General features: G+C 39.5%; 1 protein-coding gene across 2 annotated transcripts in view; it reads right to left on the bottom strand.

Annotated features, from left to right (window-relative positions):
* Positions 1-5166: 5166 nt before the first annotated feature.
* Positions 5167-26313, bottom strand: part of LOC135204684 (tigger transposable element-derived protein 1-like) — a 65902-nt gene continuing 44755 nt past the window's right edge. The window contains exons 3-5 of one of the 2 annotated variants that reach the window (XM_064234843.1): positions 15672-17288; positions 15420-15485; positions 5167-5840 (exon numbers count right to left, since the gene is read on the bottom strand). In XM_064234843.1, coding sequence (XP_064090913.1) covers positions 5731-5840; positions 15420-15485; positions 15672-17288 — 1793 coding nt within the window. In that variant the 3' untranslated portion in view covers positions 5167-5730. Of the gene's footprint in view, positions 5841-9397; positions 10562-15419; positions 15486-15671; positions 17289-26313 lie in introns of those variants that run through there. The other variant, XM_064234844.1, reaches the window with a different exon arrangement.

The following is a 26313-nucleotide window of genomic DNA, read 5'->3' as shown; positions in this document are numbered from 1 at the left end:
TCTGGGAAATGCAACTCCAATAATACGAGCCAACACAAAGCTCAGTAAACTATACAACACACTTTCTGTCTACAAAATCTTTATGAGGAAACCTGTCAGCACCTGAAGCCCTAAACCATTACAAACCGACTTCACATTTCAGAAATATGCATTAAAATGTGCTGCAGTTTCTGTAAGGAAATTATTAGTTTCTCCATAGAATGATTCATCTGAATCTTATTACCACACGTGTTATTCATGAGACTACTTTCTATATACTACATGAAGCCTTACATTAGAAAGGTAACCTAAGGACAGTTTCCTCATCTACCATATATTTCGGCGTATAAGTCGACCGGAAGATGAGTCGCCCCCCCAATTCTGAGTAAATTTTTATGATTTTAACTAATATCGGGTATATTAGTCGACCTATAAAATGTGAGGCCAACCGTACGCTCAAAATAAGCAGCAGGGTAAAACGTATCATATAAAATAACCTGAATGTTATTACGGTACATATGTGAGGCCAACCATACGCTTAGTATAAGCAGCAGGGTAAAACGTAGCATATAAAGTAACCTGAATGTTATTACGGTACATATGTTGCTCTACTTACCATAAGAAATACAGGTAATATACTCGGTATATTAACAAATATGGTATTAACATACATAGTTACCTCAACAAGGCTGTCATTGTTATTAGCCAACTGTAAAACCTGGATTCCTGTACCGATATGCCAAAATAATAAAGATTAACTTTTTGTTACCGTTAGATAAGTCGACCCCCCTAATTTTGGCATGATTTATTGGGGCTAAAGGATCGACTTATACGCCGAAATATACGGTAATTAAATGACGGGGACAACCTTTGTTTTAATCTGTTATCCCTCACAGCCTCATTATCTCAGCATGCCTTATGGTAAGGTATTTGAAAAATGATTTCTTTTGGGGGGAGGGGCATTACACTCATTTGGTACAGAATTCTGACAATAAAAACACACGGTTACAGTTACCCAGTTCATATGACACTACAGGTTAACAAAACATTGGCTCAAGTATGAAACTACAGCCATGAGAGTGAACATAAGCCTAGCTTGTCTTGCTGGTATAGAAAGCCTTGCCATGCCCACCTTAGGCTTACTGTACTTAACAACATTCTTTGACATTTGGGAGTCTAACATATCTCCCCTATTGGCATATAAAACTGACAAACGTCAAAAAGAATGAGGGAATTATATAGCTATAAGACGTCCTCCCTTATGGGCAATCAGATGTCAGCTTACAAAACTTAATTATTAAGTCCTTCAGGTCAGTTTCAAAATTGGCAACTGACAGGTTTCAATACCTAACTTATTCACATTAAAGAACATGACAAAAATCGACAGAATTCACTTAAATTTAGGTACCAATGCAAATATTACATCCAAAGTTCTACCTGTGTCCCTACTATCGGTGATTATGGAGAAACTGAAGACAAGTCTGAAGTGTGTGTTTAGAGTGAGCATTTACTAATGCGTTCAGAGGAAGAGAACATTAAGAGTGAAGTATTTAATCTCTGTGTCTACAAAAATCAACTTGAAGTAGTAGTGTGAATAAGCGGGGATTTGAAATTAAGCTTTGAAAAAACCACGTGAAGATTTTGATGAGGCAGAAAAGAGAGAGAGAGAGAGAGAGAGAGAGAGAGAGTGAGTGTGTGTGTGTGTGTGTGTGGAGAGAGAGAGAGAGAGAGAATGACAACCTCCTTTAAAAGAAAGTATGCAGAACTTGGTAAACAAAGTGAGGGTTTTACTACAGCATGAATAGTGAAAGTGTGCAAATCTGCAGCTTACAATTTGTGCTGTAAATCTGCAGTTTCTAAGTAACAGCTTTAACAGGAGATTGAAAAGATTCTCCTGAATGTATAGTGCAGGATTTCGAGTTGACAGAAATAGAGGTTTAGACAGAATGGAAGGTTGAGGGGAAGAAATCAGAACATTGTCCAAGTTATTTACATCAATTTACTCTAGTATCTCGTTCCTATATCCAGTTCCTATAACTAATAACATTGCAAAAAAATATTGCTACCCCAGATTCCTGCCAAGGTTGGCTAATGGGGAAAATCTGCATAGCTATGAGTCTCCAAACTCCGCTTACCAAACCTAGAGTACTACATTGGATATAGTTATAATTTTCTTGACTTTTCTGGTACTGCTAGAGTATTTTCGGTAGTTTTTAAGCTTATTTAGCTTTATTAGGACCTAACAAAGGCAATGGATACTCTTTCTAGCTAAATGAAGACATTGTGAGTGACTGAGAAGTAAGCTGAAGGACAGAGGGTGTACAATAACAAAAATTAAAATTCAATGGGAACTCTACGCAATAATTCAACAATAAAAAAAATATTACACCTTAACCTAAAATTCTCTATATGTCAAAACACTATTGCACTTGTTATTCTAATACTGACTAGACCTATAACTCAGAAACAATTGAATTTCTCAAATAATTTATATTAGTCACAAGCAACTTGCCACATACCCTCTTGAAATGTAATTACAAGCAATTTCAGAATTGATTTGGGTCCTAGGCTTAGACTGAACTCTCATGTTAAGATTTATGTAATTTCTGATAACTATTCTTGAGGACAATCTACATGTAACCAAAATCCCTGAATATTTGATAGCTTCACGTTTCTAGTGCATCCATTCTTCTCCCTTGAACTTTACTACTCCAATTTACAATGTTCATGAAACTCAGTCCCTTTGTGAAACTCAGATCCCTTTGTGATAACCTTACAAGGAGAGAGAGAGTGTGATTTTGCTTGTATTGCAAAACATTTGAAAATAGTATTCAATTAAATAGCAATTTTCCCAACAGTTATGAGTAGTATACTAAAAGAATGGAACCGACCATTTATGTTAAATGTCTCGACATACTTGAGTGTGTTCTAGAGAAAAATAAATGACTAGTACTCAAGGTGATTTTAATCTTCCAAGAAAGGCAACCATCAATACGACATTAGGTCCAAGTAAACTGTTTCACATAACTGAGAGTGCTGATTTGTTTATTTGCCAAATAGAGCCTTGTCAAACTACTCCCTTTCAGAGACACTTTTTGAATTGACTTATTCATATACCTAAGTCATCACTGTTAATGATACCTAACCTCATTTGACCTAACGGTTTGAATCTAAGCCTACTAATAGGTTCATCTAACTATGATATTTTCAGACAACCTAATTACCCTTAAGTACTGTGTTCAGTATGACTGAATCATTTACCTAAAATACCATTAACAGTACTGCAAATGGCCTTGAAGCAACAGTGAAATTGATTAGAATTCACTTATTGAATAGTTTATCTATGATACATGGACACAATACCAAAGTAACACTTTGTTTTAATTGGGAACCTTCCCATGGCAGCCTCAGTGTCTTGAAATATGCAGAGATACCATGATAATAATGCTCTTGATAAGGTACTCTCCAATATTTTACACAATTAACCTCTAAGTGGTGTATGTTTATTGTTAAGAAAGATGCATTATTGACATGGCAAAGCTTTGTACAAAATTCACTGAGTTTTGTTTATCGCTTGAAAAGAATGACAAGTTCTTGATATTTTTTTTAGATAAAACTAATAAACTAGATTCTGAAAAGTGTCAATGTTTCAGGATGAGTTCTCTCTCTTGTATTCAACAGAGCCCTGCAGTAACCTAAGTTTCAAAGTATAAGAATCAATGCTCATATAACATCAAAATACCACAAGACTTCGGAACTATTACCAATTTTCTGGAGGAAATCTGATATAAATCACTAAAGAAACACACTATGGACAAGACTTTCAAAATACGAGAAGTTTAATTCCAAGTCCCTATTGTTATGGAAGTTAGTTTAGCAATACGTATCTATATCTATAAGCTTTACCGAAGAAAAATGTCAGGAATAATTAGCCGTGAATATTATCTACTATAAAATATTTATATAAAATTCTAGCAAGGTTAATACCTCACAGGTTTGACTCCACACAGTTATTCCTAACTACACCGACCAAGACGAAGATACTCCATAAAATATGTAAAACCTATCGTTTGCGTCTGTTGAACTTTTTGCGTTTGATAGTTTTTGCTTCAGGAGTTCAATGAAAATAATCATCATATCTTACCGCTATTCTCACGTGACCTTCGTACATAGGCAAGTGTGCACTGAACAATGACCTACTGGATACTGCAGATCACAACTACATGAAAATGTATTCTGTGAAACAGTCAGTTACTTGACTGAAACATTAAACTAAGTTGATGGAAAACTATTCTTTATCATAAGTGACTTCTTGATAGAGAATAGTCAAAAAGTAGCCATGATTGCTTAGTAGCTGCTATTTCACTAACAAGAAATTAACGTTTAAAATTATGGAGACTGAAGCATCCTTGAATACCTGATAGATGATGGTTAACTAATGAGAACACATGTGAAATTTATTTATCCTGAAATGAATTACGCTTCTTGGTAGCTGAGAAACTCGAATTAATATTTGACTAAGATATTTTGATAAACACAACAAAGTATATGTACTATCCTGAAAACAATTGACCTTTTTTATGGCTAAATTTAAACTGCTAAGAATCCTATGTAAAACAAGCACATATCTTGAAAGTTGCCAGATAGATAATTCGCACTTCACAAGAAAATTGAATTACCCAAATAGATATCCAGATACACTGAGCTACTTTTGATTGACATCAGACTGACACTAGATTCCAGTTAAAGTGAAATATGCATCTCGAAACATACAGAACTACTTGATAGCTAATATTAAATATATAAGGAATTCATTTTAAAAAACTACGTAATACGTATCCTAAAACTGATTACTATACCTACAGTCATTTTGAACCAGTAAGATATGGAAATAGAACTGTCTTAAAATGTGCTGAGGTATTTGACATGGTAAAGTTATATTACTACATAGAAAAGACTGTGGCCTGAATTATACTACTGAGGTAGTAACACATAGCTATTGTTTAACTGAGAAGAAAGTAAGTGATCAATATACAGTATATATTCTGAAACACTGCACTACTAAATAGCTAACAGAGAAATTTAAGTGGAAAACAAACTATGTACATCCTGAAACGTGCTGCACTAACTGACAGCTGGTCTTCAAAGTGGTAAGAAACTTCTAGCAAGACAACTAAGGATCCTGAAACATACTGAGCTATATTTTGCCTGACAATAAACTTATAAAAACTCTAAGGTACCCGTAAATGCTAATCAGTTTAAATTTAGCTGACATGAACTTTAGGTATAAAGTAAGTCTATACATCCTGCGTAATACTGAGGTACCTGATAACAACATTCAACTGAGAAGTAATAAAAATGGAGATATTTCTCCTGAAATATTAAACCAGCAGCAAGTTTCAGAGAAAAAATATAGTATCTCCTGAATCACAGTAAAAGACCTCACATAATGTAGGCTCCTACTTGAAAATTACAAGTAGCAAAGCTGACCTCGACCCGACTTTGGGTCAATAGGAACTGCTATGACCTTGATAAACTAACACTCTTGTACATGGCTACTGTAAACTTAACACTAACATAGTTTCAGTAGTCAAAAAAGGTAATGTTTGCAATCTCTCCAAGTCAAAGCAGTATGACCCTTCCCAAGATTTGTTTGGCAGGACCATTTCATCAAGCCACAGGCAACTGTTGACACAGGTGATAAGCGCTACATTCCACAAATTTCCATATAAATGCAGGTCTTTCTTGAAGTCAAGTTCTTCGTTCATAGATATTTGTGGAATTGTGAGGTGAGACTGGAGTCCAATCAACTTGTTCCATTTGTGCCTGTTCAGCTCGGTATGGTTGCTGCAGATACATTCCTGAAGAAATGAGGAGGAAGTTAATGACATCATATCACGTTGAGATCTTTAGGATTACAATGTACAGTGGTCCCCCCCGTATTCGCGGGGGATGCGTACCAGACCCCCCGTGAATAGTTAGAACCCGCGAATGTTTGGAACCCCTATAAAAACGCTAAAAACAGCCTATTTTGTTAGTTAAAACTCAAGAAAAACCACTAAAAATTTTCATACTTGGTTTTTTTAATAGTTTTATCACAAAAAGTGCATTTTATGATGAATTGATAAAAAAAAAAACAGATTTGTGTGGATATTTCTCATAGAAAAATACCGCGAATTTTCCGCGAATAATGCGGGGAAACATTCCCGAGAGAAATCCGCGAATGTGTGAGTCCGCGAATCCGGAGAACACGAATATGGGGGGCCCACTGTAATAAGACGAAAGATCATTCATTATAACCAGACTTCAAGTATCCCACACCCAGGCCCCTTTTACTAAAATGGGCACAGATGGGGCAGGGTCTCTTTCAAACCCACAATGAGTGTCTCTAGTCTTTTACGAAGGATCTCTTCATGAAATTAAATTTTTTCACAGCTACTGTAAATATTGATTAAGACTGTATTGCGATGCAAATGTGTGAGGCTTCTTTAGTGTAAGTTCCCGTTAGCAAATCACAGTAAATGTTTCTTATCTTGATCTGGTAAGATTTTTCGGTGTTAACATTGTCCCACCTCTCTGGTTTGTCTTCAATGATCCAAACACTGCCCTGGCTGGCTTGGTTACTTACAGAGAAGAGCCAGTTACTACTCTCACCAACTACATATCCCAAGGTACTAACAAAAAAAACAAACCAATTCATACAAAATAATGTAGAATTGACCAAATAACCATTTTAGTGTGGTATGACTTTGAAAGAAAAACTGCTCCCGTAGAATTTTGTTAAAATTGATTTTTTTTTTTTTTTTTTTTGCATATTCTGGTTCATTATGGTGTATACTGTGGAAAGTGGAGGGGGAACAAATTTTTTCGACCCCCTAATCCCCTCATGATTGCTTTTTTTTTTTTTTTGTCCCAGGTGGTCCCGGTACTCACAATATTTTTCAAATCAGCTAATAATTAATTGATTTAGCATGCACTGTTGGATGGCTTTGGGGATTTTTGAAGATGCTGAATCCATTTGTGACACAATTGAGTAGACTGGAAGTAAATATTATTCATTTCAAAATATGGAGTTGACATGGAAACGGTACCGAACACTGTACGATCGGCGAAGTTTGTCACAATCTTACAAACCCGGTCATGTAACACCTCTTTTCAGAGTTTTCAAGTATATGACAAAGTGAATGAAGCAGTTGTTTTTTCTTAACAACCTTTACGTTTTGGGGAAATAAGCCATCCATACAAGTAAACAAAATTATTTATTTTTGTTAAAAAATTACCAGGATTACATTATGTAAATTATAATGTGACAACTCATGCAACCTAGTCAACCACATTATGTCAATACTGAGCTAGAAGTGATCTGTTCAATAAACAAGTAACCCTCATATTATCAAATGTAATGCTTTCCCTACATGAAACTAAACACAACTCCAGGCTAGAATAATAAAGCATCATGTGACAAGTTACAACTGACCAGAACAATTATTGCAATATTGCATACTGTAAGATACTACATATTGACCACTATGGGTGATACTATCAACCACAGAAACATTGGACCTAATGTTAAGCGCATTATTAAATGTATGCTTTTTGTATATGAAAATAAACACATAAAACTAGACTAGAATAAACAAGCATTGTGTGACATGTACAAATGATCAGAACAAGGATTGCAATAGTGCATAATGTAAATACTACATATTGCACCACTATGGCTGATAGCATTGACTAGAAAGAAGACAAACTAATCTCAGAAACACTGGACCTATTCTTAAGCATTAGAATCATAGCAAATGCTGTATGGCAACCTGCTACCACCATTCACTACTCCATCACTCATCATCATCATCCTTGTCGTAAACATCATGTCATCCATCTTCTTGATGGTATTTGAACATCAACTCATAACATTTGCAAGGTGGGATGCACGGAAGGTCAATCTTGGAACAGCTGCATCTTCCTCTACATCCAGATCTACAGGCACACTTGGTCAGTTCAGCACTGCTCGTGGTGCAGGTAAGGGGTAACCTCACTGGTGTGTACTCTCCTTTTTCTACGGATGTCCTCAAATATCTTTGTCATTTCAGGATTTCCTTCATGCAGAGCATTCTTGAAATCAGAGCATTTGACTGCAGTGCTCCAGGTGGGATGATAGCAAACATTGCATCAAACTTCATCATCATGTTGACCAGACATGTTGTGATGTGGCAATCGATACCACATTTGTAAGCTTTGCCATTGTAAATTCCCCAAAGGGCTGCAAAAGTGTATATACCACTCTTGATTGTGCAGGTGTCAATGCTGCTCCCATCCACTGTTTTTCCTAGGTTGTGAAGGGCTGCAAATACATTCTTATTGCCAACTGACTGTTGAATCTGTATAGATTCAGGTCCAAAATAATAATGGTTTTCCTCTCAGGACTAACCACTACACTAGAAATTCCCTGAGTCAGTGCCAGGACAGTGTACAATGTACCATAGTCTGTAGGTTATGTTTTGTAGAGTGGCGCAATTACTTCTTCAGTGTTGGTCAATTTATGATGAGAAGATGACTGTGACATCAGTAGAGATTTTGTTGCTGCCCAGGTGGGCATTACATCTAGCTAGACTTCCTGAGTGGCTTTCGTGTTGAATGTCTGTCGTCGTCTGTTCTTCAGTCATTTGTTCATCAGTTGTCTCTTGATCGTCTTCGTGGTGATCTTGTGCCAGATGTTGGCATTGGCTGTCTTCACTTCGCTGTTGACCACAGGGTTGTCTCTGCAGTTTGTTCATGAGATGATCTGCTACTTCTACTGGACAATTAGAGTTGATATTGTCCAAGTGGTTTTTAGATACGAAGGATACGAAGTAACTTGCCAATGCCTGTGTTTCAGTAAAATCTCTAAATGTCTGTCAGTTTTCATTTGCCAATCTGGTATTCCTCGAAGCATATTGGTTTCTTTTTAATGACAGGTTCATTCAGGTAACAGATATCCAGCGACTGCAGCTTTTCTGGAAGAACAAAGGGATCGTTGATCGGAACACCGTCCTCTCCCCTCTGGTTGATGACAATAAGTGTGCCATGAAATGTGTTTTGTCCAGTGGGAGTGTCTACCAAGAGGTCAATGTTGTAGACTGCAAACCAGATGTTCACACCTTTTTTGACAAAATCTGGTAAGCAAAATCCAACCGTCGAATTGACTCGTTGAATGACGGCTTGCTCTAGATGCTTTTCAAAGTTGAGAATTTTCTGATAGTCACAGCCAATTGAGAGGTCAGGTAAGTTACGGACAAGATTCTTATCGTGCACTCTGGAGTGAATGGAAAGAGGTAAACCCATTGACATGGGAGTCTGTGCTGTCTGCTCAAAGGTGTTTATCTTTGCCTGATATTTCACCTTTGACCAATCACTCCTTCGGGTTGTTCTGGATGAACCAGAAACTGGCATGCTACATCACTGATTTTGTGTACCTCTTGGTTGCGGCTCTTTGACATCTTGAGAACATGCTTGCCGAAAAGAAGGTGCCCAACAAAGAACTGAAGTAGTGGAGGATTTTCAAAGTCTTCAAAGCTGTCTTTGAAAGACCATCCCCTGCATTGGAGCATCTCCTCTCGCAAAATGTCAGCTATGTTCTTTAAATTTCCAATGAGTTCCCCACTATCATGCTCTGAAGACTTAATTGCCTTGCTCAGTGTTGCTTGGGACCTTTTCGGGCTCATTATTTCAAACTGGTTTCTCGACACGGACGTTCAGAAGGCACTCAGTAATTAGATTTTTCAGGTGCTTACGGTAGTTTCCTGTGCTACTAACTTGTACTTGATATCTCTCCAAAACTGAGAGGTATTCATCATTCAGTTCAGCCATGGTAACAGAGACATCGTCACTAACAAGGGTGTTTTAAACAATGAGGAGGACTCTTCATCACACGGGGTAAGGATAACACTCACGTCATCAACGTTTGCTCGATTACAGGTGCGCTTTGCATACTGCAAGCAATATCGGTGGTAGTGTTTATCAAGTGCAGCTGCATTTCTCTTTTGGAACAAGTCAGACAGAGAAGTCCTAACAAGATCATTTCGAGTTTCCAGTTTTATGTTTAAGAAAGTGTGCTCCATGTTATCTGAGAAGACACGATGCAGAGCTTCTGGACCTTCATCAGAACAAAATTTGCATGAAGCAAACATACAGGCCTTGGCTTTCTGGACAGTTTTGGTCCTTTTGGGCCAGGAGTTTTACTTCACTAGATAGGCGCCCAGATCTTAAGGCGAGAGCAACCAGGGCTAGCTAAATTTGTTGTATTTGTTTTAAGTCTGCGAGTTTTGGCCTTGCTAACAATAAGATTTTCTAAACTCACTATGATATTGCACTGAAGCATGATCTGTTTTGTTCAAACTTTCTATATGGTCTGTTATGATCTTCAGGTTGGCCTGACTTAACGCCACCCTCTCTTTACAACAGTTCAGAAGTTTTTGTAACATTGAAAGGTTGCTGACAAGTCTTCAAGTTGCAGATGCACCCTCATGGCAGATAATACAAACAGATTTTGTGGACATAACTCTTCAGTGTGCCATATCTTTCGTCTTGAGATACATCACACCTGAAACCACACAAAATAATATTTTGTTAAGTCATAGACAGACAACTCACATGCTTTAACTCAAAAACGAAAGGTTTGTTGAGAAAAACAACTGCTTCAATCGCCCTGCCATGCCTGAAAACCCTGAAAAAGAGGTAATACACGAGCAGGTTTGTAAAATTGCAACAAACTTCGTAGATTGTACAGTGTTTGGTAACGTTTTCTTATCATGTTCCGATCACTCGTATGCTGAAAATGAATTATATTTACTTCCAATCTACTTAATTGTGTCACAAATAGATTCAGCATCTTCAAAAACCCCTTAAGCCATCCAAAAATCATCAAATTTGATTAATTAGCTGATTTGAAATTATTGTGAGTACTGGGACACAAAGGGCCCTGATGGTGGGGGGGTAAAAAAATTTGGCCCCCTCCACTTTCCCACAGTATACATGCAAATGAAACAGAATGTGCAATAAAACAAATTTTGACAGTGAAATCCTAAGGGAGTGCAAGTCATACCACACTATTAGAGAATAGCAGAGAAAATTGCCACTAGTCATCAGTGTGTCAAAATTCCATAGCACTTAAGATGTTTTACACAAAACTTACAAATATATCTGAAATAAAATGCAATCTTTCAGTACTGGAATGGAATCGAATATAGAGTTTAGGCCAAAGGCCATGCACTGGGACCTAAGATGGAGGAAAGACAATATGAATGATTGATTGATTGATTGATTTTGAAATTGAGGTCTTGAGGACCAAACACCAGAACCCATCAGGATTATTCAGCACCCTAATGAAAATGAAATATATAAATTAGTATGATTAATTATGAATAAGTGAATGATAACGGTGTTCAAATATGAACGTAAAAAATGAAGGAGAATGATGATGGTTACAACCAATAAAAAAACAATTATTGAAATTTTCTATTTAAAAATATATACTTGATACAAAATAAAAATGAATAAAAGTCTTTACTAAATAAGACTGAAAATCATATCGCATTAAAATAACCAGATTCTTTCACATAACCCATAAGGTTATCTACCTCAGCACCATCATTTAAAATTTCTAAAATAGTCTTTCAAGCTATCAATTCTTTCCCCTTAAGCAATTAAATGTAGGACAGTGCACCAACATGTGCTCAATGGATAGCTGACCATCACAGTGAGCATAAACAGGGAAACTGGGTCCCTCTAAAGTATAATAATGGTGAAGTGGGTACGGCCAATCCTAAGCCCTATTAAGATGATCTCAAATCTTCTGATGCGATTCAAACCCGAACTCCAAAAATCAATACTTTCTCTAATATTTGTGTAGTACTTCCTATTTGTGGATAAAATAGGGGAAGTCCATCCCTGCTGCCATTTCTTACGGATGTATCTTCTAAGAACTGAATGCATATCCAAATGTGGCACCTTATTAGTGCAGAAATCACATCTTGCAGCTTCCTTTGCTTCACTATCAGCCAGTTCGTTCCCTTCTATAGCAGTGTACTACCCAGAAATCCCAACAAAACTAAACTGATTTGCAGCAAACAGAAAGATGAAAAAGCCATTCCTGGGCCTTTGAAGAATTAGGGGTATAGGTGGGGTTAAAACTTGTTTTTTTAGGGCTTCTAAAACACTCCTCGAGTCACTGCTATATTATACTACTGTGGATTTAAATTTCTCATCAGATACAAGATTTAAAGCCTCAACTATGGCTGTTGCTTCAGCAGTGAATATGATTTTGAGCCAAAAACTTGTTTCTGATTTCTTTCGGACGACCATTCTTCTCTATCTCTTTAGCGCAGACATCTATCGCTGGAATAAACCAAGGAGGGATAGCAGGATGTTTAACTTGTAAGATCATCTGTTTTCATATTTTCATCCTCCAGTTCACCCAGCTGTCTGATTTGAAATGGTGTTGAAGATCTACTAAAAAAAAAAAAAAAAAAAAAAAAAAAAAAAAACTGAATCACACTGTTTCATGACCTCAAAAGAGGGATTCTCTCTAGTGCTATTCAGCCACATGGTGTATCTCAGACTTAGCTCATGCCTCCTTAGATCCAGTGGTAGCTGATGGGAGTCTACATGGATACTTTCAATGGGTAACGTTCTAAAAGCTCCAGTGCAGATCCTTAGCCCATATTATGCACAATGTCCAATTCCTTAAGTTTAGTCTTTGAAGCAGATGAATATACTTGGCAGCAATAGTCTGACTTAAATAAACATACTACATTGTAAAGCCTTAAAAGCAACTTCTTATCAGAATCCCAATAAAAATTAGATAATTTTAAAATATTTAGTGATCTCTTCACTTTCACTTTTAACTGGTCAATATGATTACGTATTCCAAGTGAGCTTTTCATCAAAGACCATTCCTAAAAATTTTACTTCAGTGGAGTAAGGTAAAATAGTTCCATTTACGGCAAGAGTTAGAGTGGTTTCCTTAGTTTGGTGCCTGCAGAACCGAACAGAGACAGTTTTTTATTCCAAAAATTGAAATCATTGCTCATTAGCCCAGTTGTTTACTTTATTGATGGCTCTTTGCATGAACCTGCTGGGAGAAACTGCATCATATCCTGTGCCGTACAGAGCCAAATCATCTACAAATAGCCTTTTACTGGTGATGGCGTTCAGTCAAACCTCGGTTTTCGTATGCCTCTCTTTTCGTACGTTTCAATTTTCGTAGACTTTTTCCGAGTGGCTCAGTCGTGAGCATTCAGTCAGTCAGAAGCAGTCGGTCAAAAGAAGACATTCAGAGTGAGAGGTGGTCAGTCAGTGCAGCGGTCTGTGTTTCACATAAGTTTTGAGTAATCGAGTTCTGTTGTGCTTGTGTCCTGTCGGTCTGTGGTTGTCGAGTTGGTGAGCGCTTTGTCGTGTCTGGTGTTTGTGAATTGGTGTGAGTCTTGGTGCTTGTTTGGTGTTGTTTTGTGTTGGATGAGCAGTTTGTTGGTGTCAGTGTTGGTGTTGTTGCGTTTTGGGTTGCTCCTGGAGTTTTTTTTTATGGCCATACCACGTTGAAAGCACAGCTTCTTGCCCTTTTTGTGTCAAGTTTCCTGGTGAGTAAATGTGTTTGAGATTGTGTATTTTGCCTTGCCAAACCAGGTGTTCTGTTGTTAATTAACTAACGTAAAGGGGAAAGTGTGGCTGGGGGAATTTGTCAGCCAGGATCAATTAACGTAAATGTGGGAAGGTCTTGTTAAGCTTGTGATTCCGCCACATAATTTTTTGGCCCGCGAACAGGGACTGCTGGTGTGGTTGTAACAGGTTGTAACAGTTGGGACAGCAAGGACAGTATAACTACTAGAGAAGTAAAAATGGAAGGGTTGGATGAGATTGAGAAACTTGGGGAGGAACTGCGGTCGGCGAGGGAAGCTAGGGAAAGGGTGGAAGTGGAGAATGAGGCTGAGGATTGAGTGTAGAAGCAAAAGAGAGGGTGTTGGAAGAGTTGAGAGAGATGATAAAGAGTGCGGAAGGTACCACTTTACTTTATTCATATTGGCCTAATCTCTCTATCCTCCTACATGGCATCAACGCTCCCCCACATCTCAGGCTCCTCCAACTTCTCGCTACAAACTCCATCGCATAAAAGCAACACCAAAGTAAGCAGCTATTTTAAAATTCCCCTCACCGATAAACAAAGCCTTAAAATGCATATGTTTATAGAACGTTTTCTGCTCAAAATTACTTTTTCTTTCATTCACCCAAAAAATGTGCAAACACTAATGTTACACTTTATATGATTGTTGCAGCTGTCAAAGAACAACACGTGATTACAACAGTAGGTTTTTATTGTCCAAAAAAATCTGAAATAGACTTAAACGAGAAAGTCACCTTTCATATTTCTTATCCTTTCAGCTACTTATAATATGCTTATGGCAGTAGGTCTAGCTATACATGTGAAATTAATTTTAAATCATTTCTATTTAGATGAAATGAACAGTCACAGACAGATCATCCCAAGAAAGCTTTTATGAAAGTGAGCCTTTCTTAATTTATCTGTCAGCTTTGACTCCCACAGCTTTCCAACGTGTCCAGATGAAACAGAATGATATGCGAATTATTATATAAAAAAAAAAAGACTAACTTGTATTCGTTTGATTTCTTATGATTGCTTTTTTGACATGATATAGCTAGGTCTGAGTAAATTATGTAAGCATTATGAAAAAATAAAAAAAAAACAACTAACGGGAATAATCAAATAAAGCAGATTAATACATTAGATATTGTCAATATAAATATTCATTCACATTGCATATCTGAGAGAGTAGTATATGAACTGCTGAAAATAGAACTAAGCTAATCAGGAGTCAAAATCAGAAGTCAAATTTAGGCTTACTAATTGTGTCATGCAAATTATTTTATTGATCAAAGGACAAAATTAGGTGAATTACACTTTTGTATGAAAGAATATTGGCAGGCTTAATGTATTATCTATCGTCCGTAGGTGACGAAATGACAACACCTCAGTATTGTACGATAAGTTGGGTACTGGGTTGAGACTCGAGGAGCGGCAGCAAAGCCGACTTCCGAATGCTTATGCTGTCAAGAAACTTTAATTGAGAATAAAATTACATGGACTCATGGGTATATGTACTATACTTTCCTTACTTTGCAAAATAATTATCTTTGATACGTTAAATAAATTCACTTAATTCCAATTTAATTTTTTTCAAGTATAACACCTCTGAAACATGAAATATCTATCTATGTTGAATAAGTATAACCCCTCTGAAATGAAATATTATCTATATTGATAAGTAAATACATTCTGGCACCTGCACATGACAATATTTTCATAACAAACAATGAATTAAGAAACTACAACAATTCTTCGTTGGTCGACTGTGCAGTAAAACAAATAAAAATTAATAATGTCTTACCAGGAGAGGTTGGTGGAGATAATACTACTATTTCAGGTGTAGTGGAATCAGGATAGGACATTTCTTCTGCAATAATAAAAATGACGGGGTTATATGTAAATTACTACATACAGTACAAAAAATTACAGCAGTACTGTAAAGTGTACTACAGTTTTGCTGTATAAAATTTATTACTACTATAAAACTTCATATACAATACTATATGCACTGCACAGTGGTAAAAAAAAAAAAAAAAAGTGAAGAATTCTTTACCTGGGTTAAGAATGGCAGGTGGTGCTGGAGACTTGCTCTTGAAGTCAAAATTCTCTAGTTGAGCTTGCATGCTTTCTCTCATCTGCTTCTTTTTCACAGTCTCCTTGTAAAAGGTTATAGCATCCTGAATTTCTCTCTCATACTTCGTGAACCTTTCCACATTAGGGTCTTGTTCCCCTATCATGAACAGCCCTTCCTCAATGAGGGCCAAACCTTGTAACAAAATCTTAGCATTTAATGCCCTGGGGGGCTTTGGGGCTGGGGCCTCTTCCTCCTCCTCCCTGATCATCTGCTTCTCCAGCTCGATGAGGTCCTCGGCTGACAACTCCTCTCCGTGGGATTCCAGCAGCTCGTTCACGTCTTCAGCTTCCACCCCCAAATTGAGCCTCTCGCTATACTGAACGATGTTCCTTCTCACGGCATCGAGAGACTCTCCCTTCTCAAACTCTGTAAAGTTCATCACAAAATTTGGACACAGTTTCTTCCAGGCCCCATTCAAATTGGATTTCTTGACTTCATTCCAAGCAGCTGCGATGTTCTTGATAGCATCTAAAATACTGTAAGTCTTCCAGACTTGCCTGACATCCAACTTGCCACCACTATTTTCAGTGACACTGAGGACATGGCGAAATGTCCTCCTGGTGTAGTAAGCCTTGAAGCTACCAATGACTCCCTGGCCCATCGGTTGCAGAAGCGACGTAGTATTAGGTGGAAGGTAGACTACCTCCACTTCGGGATAAACCTCACCCAAATTAATAGGGTAACCAGGGCCAGTGTTCAACACCAGCAGGACCTTAAATTCCTGACCCTTCTCCTCCAAATGCTTCTTAGCTGATGGTACAAAGTGATCATTAAACCATTCCTCAAAGATACCATCAGTGACCCAGGCTTTCTTGTTAGCCTTCCAAATTACAGGGAGCTGAGGCTTGAAAATTCCATTAAGTGCCCTTGGATTTTCAGCCAAATACACTAACAGGGGCTTCAGCTTGAAGTCACCACTGGCATTGCTCCCAAGAAGCAAAGTCAGTCTCTCCTTACTGACTTTATGGCCCGGTGCCGTCTTCTCCTCCTTGGATATGTATGTACGACTAGGCATACGTTTCCAAAATAACCCTGTCTCCTCCACACTGAAAACCTGATCAGCAGTATAGCCTCCTTCCCTGATGATTTCAGCAAGACAACCAGGAAATCTTTCTGCTGCTTCCTCGTCGGCACTAGCGACTTCACCCTGCAACTTAAGGTTGTGCAAATTTGCACGGACCTTGAAACGATTAAACCAGCCTCTGCTGGCTGCAAACGATTCGGTTGCACTACCTTCCCCTTGCTTCTCCACCACTACCTCGTACAATTCCCTAGCCTTCTCCTGAATCAAAGCAATACCCACTGGAACGTGTCGTTGGATTTGGTCTTCGAGCCAGACCAACAATAACTTCTCCATAGCCACAAGATTGGGATTATGTTGTTTGCCTATTCTAGTAGTAGCACCTTGAGTAGTGACAGCCTTCATAGAAGCACCACATTCCATGTGTTGCAAAATACGTTCTTTATCCTTGACTATAGACTGAACTGTAGTTCTGTTCAATCCAAGGGCACGGCCAATTTCAGTATTTGTCTCGCCTGAAAGGAAAGCATTAGGTTAACAAAGGCCAGGCATTTGTTATATAAAATTACGATACACTCTGTCCCCATAGTCTGCATCCAGTACAATACAGTACATACTGTACTATATTCAAAAGACCCTGATGTAAGTAGTATACTACATAATCTTTAATGGTGTAAAATATCGCCCATGAAACATTGACTGCTAAACAAGCACCTTTTTACTCAATATTTATTTGGTCAAACAAGGGTCAAACAAAGAAAATGAAACTATAAGAAAACTTTCAAAAGATTGAAGTGTCATTAATAAAATTAGTTACTGTAACTAACAATTGACATAAAATATACCAAGCATGAGAAACCTACAGTACTGAAATACTGCTGTAAAATAAAAAATTTTTAAAGTAAATTTAATTTTTCCTAACTATACAAACCTGACGTCCTTTACAATAGGATATACTTGTGGGCGTAGCAGCTGGAATACGGCTGTTAAAATACTGAACAAGGTGGTTAGGCAGTAACTACCACCCAGTAGGTGGGGAGACCCACCTGCCCTGATGTTAACACTCCAATTTACTTGCAGCCCATGTTTCAAAGTGAGGGGTGGCATGAGGTGGGCAATTGGTGTAAAGGACCTCAGGTTTGTATAGTTAGGAAAAATACAATTTACTTTAAAAAATTGTGATTTGTTCCTACACAATATACAAACCCTCGGTCCTTTACAATAGGAAGACTCGCTGTTTGGAGGGAAGAATCTGAGTGAGTCTCTAGAACTGAGTGGAGTTCAGAACACCTAAGCAATTCCTCCTGATTGGAAAAGCGAGGAGGTGTAGTGCCCTGCCTCTGACACACTGATCAGGGTCTAAGAACTGCAAGATCAAAAGTCAGACCTCAGGGCCTTTTCGAAATGTGTGAGGAATCATAATTAATGAAAAAGCAGTGAATATAAAAAGTCGGAGGCAATTAAGCAAAGATATGAGACATTCCTTTCAAAAATTTAATAGAAAAGCCAAGAGTTTTACACAAGAGTTGCTCGTAGCCTTGAATGTTTTTTTTCAGTTAAATAAAAATACATATTCTTTAAAATTATTTATTCGTATGAAAGTTAAGATTACGAAATGGCATAGATACAATTCCGATAGCTGAAGTCCTGTTCCCAATCGCTAATCATAAATTGATAACTACTGCTTGTGGTGGAAAGACCTTCACTCAAGGAAATTTTTGAAAACCTATGGATTCAGAAAACAACAGACTATCATTATCGAGTCCAACAATATTTAATCAAATAAAGACTATCCTCATGTAAAAAATTGTGTATATCATTGACCAACTTATCACTGAAATGACCTAAATCAGCTGCGTGAAAGAACCAGAAATTGAATCAGTGTCTTCCACTAAACCACTGTCCTCCTTAACAATTAGCAACTGCCTAAAAATCAAAGAGCAATTACACAAATGGTAATAACAAAGTTCCAAAAAATTATACACATTTATGGATAGCAATAATATCAAAATGATGTTATTATGATATAACAAAGTTTCATGTATACTTACCTGATAGGTATGTATATAGCTATATCCTCTGTCACACTGGCAGAATTTTCAAAACTCGCGGCAACCGCTAGATCACTGGTAGTTCAGGTGATCGCCACCCCGTTCCCGTGGCGCTAGCGCTCAGAACCATTCCCATTTTCATCAGATTTTCTCTGAACCCTGTCTCCTGAGGGGAGGAGGGTGGGAATTTAATTATATATACCTGCCAGGTAAGTATACATGAAACTTTCTTATATCATAATAACGTCATTTTCATGTATGACACTTACCTGGCAGGTATATATATAGCTGATTGACACATTTGGAGGTGGGTCAAAGACAGCAACATCGTTAGAGTTTAAAACTTAAAATATATTTTAAAGTACTCTTTGGTTCCTTACCTGCTAAGGTAGCTGACTTCATAGGTCCTGCCTCTTAGCCTGCTTAACCTTAGTAGCTCTCAACTAGGACGTGACCTGAATGTTGAAGAAGCTATCAAAAGGGTCTGACAAGTGGACGTGACCAATGCGTTGACAGAAAACCCTAGCCCTCTCTTACCACGGGCATTCATGCTAGGAATTGTTAGACCACCTGAACCACACACACACACCACCACTAACAAATCGACTTCAAAGGCTGAAGAGGGAATATACCCTCTCAGACAACCATAAGAACACTATAACCTAATTAAAAATCCCCTAGCATGTAAGTAGGTTATGGGGTGGAAACTCCTTTGCCCAATACTGCCCCTGAGGACACATAAGGGCCCAACGTTTGACAGTTGTCAAAAGTTGTCTTGACGTCTCTTAGATAATGGGAGGCCAAAAACTGAATTGGTCCTCCAAAACGTCGTCTCTATAAAATTCTTGAGGGCCATATTTTTCTTGAATGCTAAGGACGTAGCTACCGCTTAAACTTCGTGGGCCTTGATTTTAAGTAGTCCGAAGCTTTCCTTTTGGCAAAGCATATGTGCTTCTTTAAATAGTTCACATAGGAAGAAGATGATAGCATTTCGTCATGGGTCTACTAGGCTCTTCACTGAACACCAAAGAGATCCTGAGGTGCCTCTAATGCTTTTGGTTCTTTCCACATAATGGCGCAAAGCCCTTTCTGACAAAGAACTCTTTCCTGTTCCTGACCCACAAGGTCGGACAGACCCATAATTTTAAAGGACCTTGGCCAAGGATTGGATGGGTTCTCGTTCTTGGCCAAGAAGTCCTCCTGGAACGTGCACACTTGCTTGTTGTGTTTCCAGCCTATATCTTTATTAATCGACTGAAGTTCGCTAATTCTTTTAGCCGTGGCCAAAGCAACTAAAAAGATGGTCTTCTTCGAGATATCTCTCAAAGACGCCTTACTTAGAGGCTTAAACTTATTAGTGCCTAAAAACTTCAGTAGGATATCCAGATTCCAAGAAGGGGCTCTGCATTGACGCTCCTTCCTTGTTTCAAAAGACCTGAGGAGGTCTCTAAGATCCAAGTTATTGGAAATATCCAAGCCTGTGTCTAAACACCACGGCCAGCATACTTCTGTATCCTTTGACCGTTTGATTTGACAAACCTGCTTCCTTCTTCAAACACAGGAGAAAGTCTGCAATTTGGGTCACAGAGGTACTGTATGAAGAAACCTTCTGCTTCTTGCACCACTATAGAAGGTCTCCCACTTCGACTGGTACATCATATTTGAGGCTCTTCGCACTCTAGCCACTGCTTTGGCCTCTTCTCTAGAAAACCCCCTCGCTTTGACAAGTCTTTCGATAGTCTGAACGCAGTCAGACCCAGAGGGAGGGTGTTCTTGTGAAACCTGTCAAAGTGAGGTTGTTTGAGTGTATCTACTCTTGCGGGCAGTGTTCTTGGTGTGTCCACTGTCCATTCCAGTACCTCTGTGAACTAATTTTGGGCCGGCCAGTAGGGAGATATGAGAGTAAGTCTTGTCCTGTAACTCTCCCTGAACTTTTTCATGACCTTTCCTAAAACCTTGAACGGGGGAAAGGCGTAAGCATCCAGACCCGTCCAATCGCATTCTCCTATCCCCATGCAGTGAAGTTCTTCTTCTCGGTAGTGGATAGGACACCGACACTCCATGGTGGGTGTCGCTGGTACGGGTACTGGACAAGCCATTAGGACGAAGGTAATGATTGGATCTGGAACAACCCGAACTAAGCCCACAGCGAAGTTCGTAACTGACTCGGGCGCTCTGACAGCTGCCGACTGACTGTGTTTGGTAGTGAGGCAAGTTGCCCAAGCATCCGAGCAAGTCACTTGACCTTCGCCCTAAACGAGTTATGCCGAGAGACTAAACAAATCGTATTTGTTTGTCACCGATGCCAGACGGCGAGGAGATGCTTCTCTAAAGGCATGAGCCCAACAGGCAAAAGTCAATTGCCTTTTAGAGACCGAGGTCCCCGATGGCAAGACATCTCATGGCATAGTTGAATCTCAGCTAAGGAGAAACAACACTAAGTGAAGTTGAAAATAAAGGTGGACAGAGAATTGTAACTTATGTCTTCACAGCCGAATCGAGAGAAGAATTCTCAAGATTCTGAACCTGTGCTGACAAATGGCTGAAAACGCTAACGCTATTTCCACTTGCTGTCCGGTGAGGAGTCGTAGTTGCAATGAAAGCGGGGCGCTTTTCAGTAATGAAAACACAGGGAAGTACTGCCTGAAGAACTGCTTCTCATGGGCTGAACATTTGGAAGTAGAGCTGGCAGGTCGAGGAGTAGGCGATGTCTTCCAATACATCTGTTAATTCGGGGTGAACAATGAACAATTGCACACTCACGAATACAAGATATTTTGAAGACAAACTCAGATGTCTGCAAAAATCATTCGCATTATCGCATTGCGATGCAGCTGGAGACTAGTACAGACTTCTGTTACCGTGCGGTAAACAGAAAGATGAAAGAGTCCAAGAGATATCTGTTGAAAATTCTCGCAATGTCGAAGGCGATGACATCGAGCGTCACAGCAGTACAGTGGTACCTCAAGATACGAAATTAATCCGTTCCGAGGCGGCCTTCGTATAATGAGTTTTTCGTATCTTGGAACACATTTTACATGTAAAATGGCTAATCCGTTCCAAGCCCTCCAAAAACACCCCATTAAATTTCATAATAAAGCTAAATTGACCTATAAACAATGAAATACTACAACAATTTGGACCACTCAATACCTAAATTAAGAATAAAAATCCAAAACCTGTAAATAAAGTGTATATTAGTGTACAAGAAATATTATTACTGTAACGTAAAATGTGGAAGCTTACCTTTTGAGTGAGGCTATCTCCGATAGGGGCGGCAGAGGAGGAGGAGGACAAACGGCAGATAACGTACACGTACGTACGTACACTTAACTTTACGAAAACACAATATAAAAAATTTAAGGAAAACTATAAAACTAAAATTTATGAAACACCTTAACAAAACTGTAACACTTAACTTACAAAAATCTAGAAATTACGTAAAAAAAAAAAATTTTATTTTTTTATTTTTATTTTTAACTTTTTTTTTACTTTTACGTAGGCTTTTTTTTTTTTTTTACACGAATTTCAACTTCATCATCGCTTTCAACGTTCTGTTTTTTCATCACTTGGTTCTTCCTTTTTGCTTTCAACTTTCTGTTTTTTATCACTTGGTTCTTCCTTTTTGCTTTCAACTTTCTGTTTTTTATCACTTGGTTTTCCTTTTTGCTTACTCCTGCTAATGCTGAAGGCCTCTTTAAAAAATAACAATCCAAGGAAGATTGCTTCTGCCTACTTTTCACAATGTTCCTGAAACGACTCAGGCAAACGTCATCGAACTGCGCAAGCATACGACCTGTGTGAGCCTTTTCGGGGTGTCTTTTTCGATAAAACGATTGCACTTTATGAAAAGCACCTAGAATATCCTTAATTTCTGCCGTGTATAGGCTCCTCCTCCTCTTCCTCGCTGCTGCTAGAGAACTCCTCTTGAACGACGTTAAGTTGCATGGCCTCCAACTCCTTCAGGTCATCCATCGTAAGCTCCTCTTGGTGCTCCTCGAGAAGGTTGTTGATGTCGTCCTCGTCGACGACCAGCCTCATGGACTTGCCGAGTGCAACGATCTCGTCAAGATCTGGTTCCAAAACAGTTTCGGGATCGTCAACTGTTTCTGACTCTGCAGCACCAGCTTTGCCCACGTCGAATCCCTCGAAGTCTCGGGCGGATACGGCATCAGGCCAGAGTTTCCTCCACGAGGAATTCAAGGTTCGCCTCGAAACCTCCTGCCAAGCTAGGTCAATGAGTCGGATGCAAATGACGATGTCGAAATGCTCCTTCCAAAATTGACGCAAGGTGAGGTTTGTGGTATCGGTGATGTCGAAACATCTCTTGAAAAGATGTTTCATGTACAGCTTCTTAAAGTTTGTTATCACTTGCTGGTCCATGGGCTGGAGGAGAGGGGTGGTGTTGGGTGGAAGAAAAAGAATCTTAACGAAGGAATACTCCGCTAGGATATCTTCCTCGAAGCCAGGAGGGTGGGGAGGGGCATTGTCCAACACCAGCAGACATTTCAGGGGGAGGCGCTTCTCTTGCAAAAAACTCTTCACAGTTGGGCCGAAACACAGATTTACCCACTCGGTGAACAAAAGCCTCGTTACCCAGGCTTTTGCATTAGCCCTCCACATCACTGGAAGCTTCTCCTTCAACAATTTGTGGGCCTTGAAGGCTCGAGGAGTCTCGGAGTGATACACCAGTAGGGGCTTCACCTTGCAATCCCCACTGGCGTTTGAACAAATTGCGAGCGTAAGCCTGTCTTTCATAGGCTTATGCCCGGGTAGCTTCTTCTCTTCCTCCGTGATGTACGTCCGACGAGGCATTTTTTTTCCAAAAGGGCAGTCTCATCACAGTTGAAAACCTGCTGAGAACTGTAGCCTTCCTTGGTCATCATCTCGTCGAAAGTCTTCTTAAATGGTTCGGCCGCTTTCGTGTTCGAGCTGGCAGCCTCCCCATGACGCACCACCGAATGGATGCCAGTCCGTTTACGGAATTTCTCGAACCAGCCATGCGAAGCCTTGAACTCTGGGGTTGGTGTTGAAGTCCCTTCCCCTCCCTCGTCTTCCGCCTGTGCAATCAAATCGCCGAAAATAGCACTGGCCTTGTGACGATTGCCGTCTCCGTTACTGTAATCGCCAGCGATTTCTTTGTCTTTTATCCAGATGAGGAGCAGCCGTTCCATCTCGTCGTGCACATGGCTCCTCTTGCTGGACAAAATAGTGATGCCCTTCGATGGTGTAGTTGCTTTGATGGCATCCTTCTGTTTAAGGATGGTGCCTATTGTCGACGGGATTACGGCCATATTCCCCTTTGCGATCACACTCAATCGCATACCAGCTTCGTACTTCTTTATGATCTCCATCTTTGTCTCCAGAGACAGCATGCGCCTCTTTCCGTGAATTTCAACTTTCTTGGGACCCATGACTACATTAATTTACGTAAAGTTACACAAATACGTAATTATACAGTCTTCGCACAACACGATAATATGTACTGCAACGAAATCACTAACGAATTTACGTTACTAAACGAAATCATTGGAGCGAACGAATGCCGAATGCGTACGTAAAGTTTCGGGTGCAAAGTGGCCGAGCTAAGCACGCCACACGTAGTACGTATGTATAGAAGATGCATGATGGGAGGGATGCTGTCTAATCAGAGAGAAGGATCTCATGGCTTGGCTAGCATCAGGAACCAATGGGAGAGCAGGAGGATGGTGGCGAGTCTACGATAACTAAGATGGCGGCGTGTGGCGCGAGTTTCAAAATTGTTATGGGGCGAATCTCGGACTTTCAGAAACCTTTCGTATCTTGAAAACTTTTCGTATGTAGAGCAGTAAAATTTTTTGTCTTTGCTTTCGTAACTTGGATTTTCCGTAAGTAGATGGTCATTCAGATATGCGAGGGGAGAGAGACATAACCGACCGCGCATCCCGGAGAGCCAGCTGCTAGCCTGCTACTGAGCTGCTATCACAATAGCTCTCACTGACTCGTCATCCTGAGTTGCCAGGTAACCCATTCCACGACAGAATGCGTTCGGCTAGAACCATCGAGCATAAAAATACGCTCGAACAATTATATTTAAACGAAACGGATTTCGGTAAATACAAAAGCTGATTTGGTGTTGTCATGACAATACCAATTATCTAAAATCAAAACTGGTAACTCCTGGGAGTTTGCAGGCAGCCCCGAGTTGCAGATCAATTAAGAACCTCTCGTCGTGCACATGGCTCCTCTTGCTGGACAAAATAGTGATGCCCTTCGATGGTGTAGTTGCTTTGATGGCATCCTTCTGTTTAAGGATGGTGCCTATTGTCGAAGGATTACGGCCATATTCCTTTGCGATCACACTCAATCGCATACCAGCTTCGTACTTCTTTATGATCTCCATCTTTGTCTCCAGAGACAGCATGCGCTTCTTTCCGTGAATTTCAACTTTCTTGGGACCCATGACTACATTAATTTACGTAACGTTACACAAATACGTAATTATACAGTCTTCGCACGACACGATAATATGTACTGCAACGAAATCACTAATGAATTTACGTTACTAAACGAAATCATTGGAGCGAACGAATGCCGAATGCGTACGGTAAAGTTTCGGTGCGAAGTGGCCGAGCTAAAGCACGCAACACGTAGTACGTATGTATAGAAGATGCATGATGGAGGGATGCTGTCCAATCAGAGAGAAGGAATCTCATTTGGGCTTGGCTAGCATCAGGAACCAATGGGAGAGCAGGAGGATGGTGGCGAGTCTACGATAACTAAGATGGCGGCGTGTGGCGCGAGTTTCAAAATTGTTATGGGGCGAATCTCGGACTTTCAGAAACCTTTTGTATCTTGAAAACTTTTCGTATGTAGAGCAGTAAAATTTTTCGTCTTTGCTTTCGTAACTTGGATTTTCCGTAAGTAGATGGTCATTCAGATATGCGAGGGGAGAGAGACATAACCGACCGCGCATCCTGGAGAGCCAGCTGCTAGCCTGCTACTGAGCTGCTATCACAATAGCTCTCGCTGACTCGTCATCCTGAGTTGCCAGGTAACCCATTCCACGACAGAATGCGTTCGGCTAGAACCATCGAGCATAAAAATACGCTCGAACAATTATATTTAAACGAAACGGATTTCGGTAAATACAAAAGCTGATTTGGTGTTGTCGTGACAATACCAATTATCTAAAATCAAAACTGGTAACTCCTCGGAGTTTGCAGGCAGCCCCGAGTTGCAGATCAATTAAGAACCTCGTAGTCTAGGTCCCAATCCGTAGAGTTAACTACTGCATGCGCCTACATCCCGGACAATTCAACTGCTTAACAGAATCATGTCGTGAGGGTAATATACGTAGTATATTTGTAGGTTTCTGTACAACGACCTCCATCCTAAATTCTTTTCCCCTCGAGGGATGAGAATAAGGATTGGAGATCGACCGCCTTCGTTCTCTAGTCAAGAGAGTGAAGGGGAAGTCTTCCCCGAAGGAAAGCTTCAATGGTGAACA

Source organism: Macrobrachium nipponense, chromosome 47 (genome assembly GCF_015104395.2).
Source record: "Macrobrachium nipponense isolate FS-2020 chromosome 47, ASM1510439v2, whole genome shotgun sequence".
Lineage (NCBI taxonomy): Eukaryota > Metazoa > Arthropoda > Malacostraca > Decapoda > Palaemonidae > Macrobrachium > Macrobrachium nipponense.
This window is presented reverse-complemented; position numbering and strand designations above follow the sequence as displayed.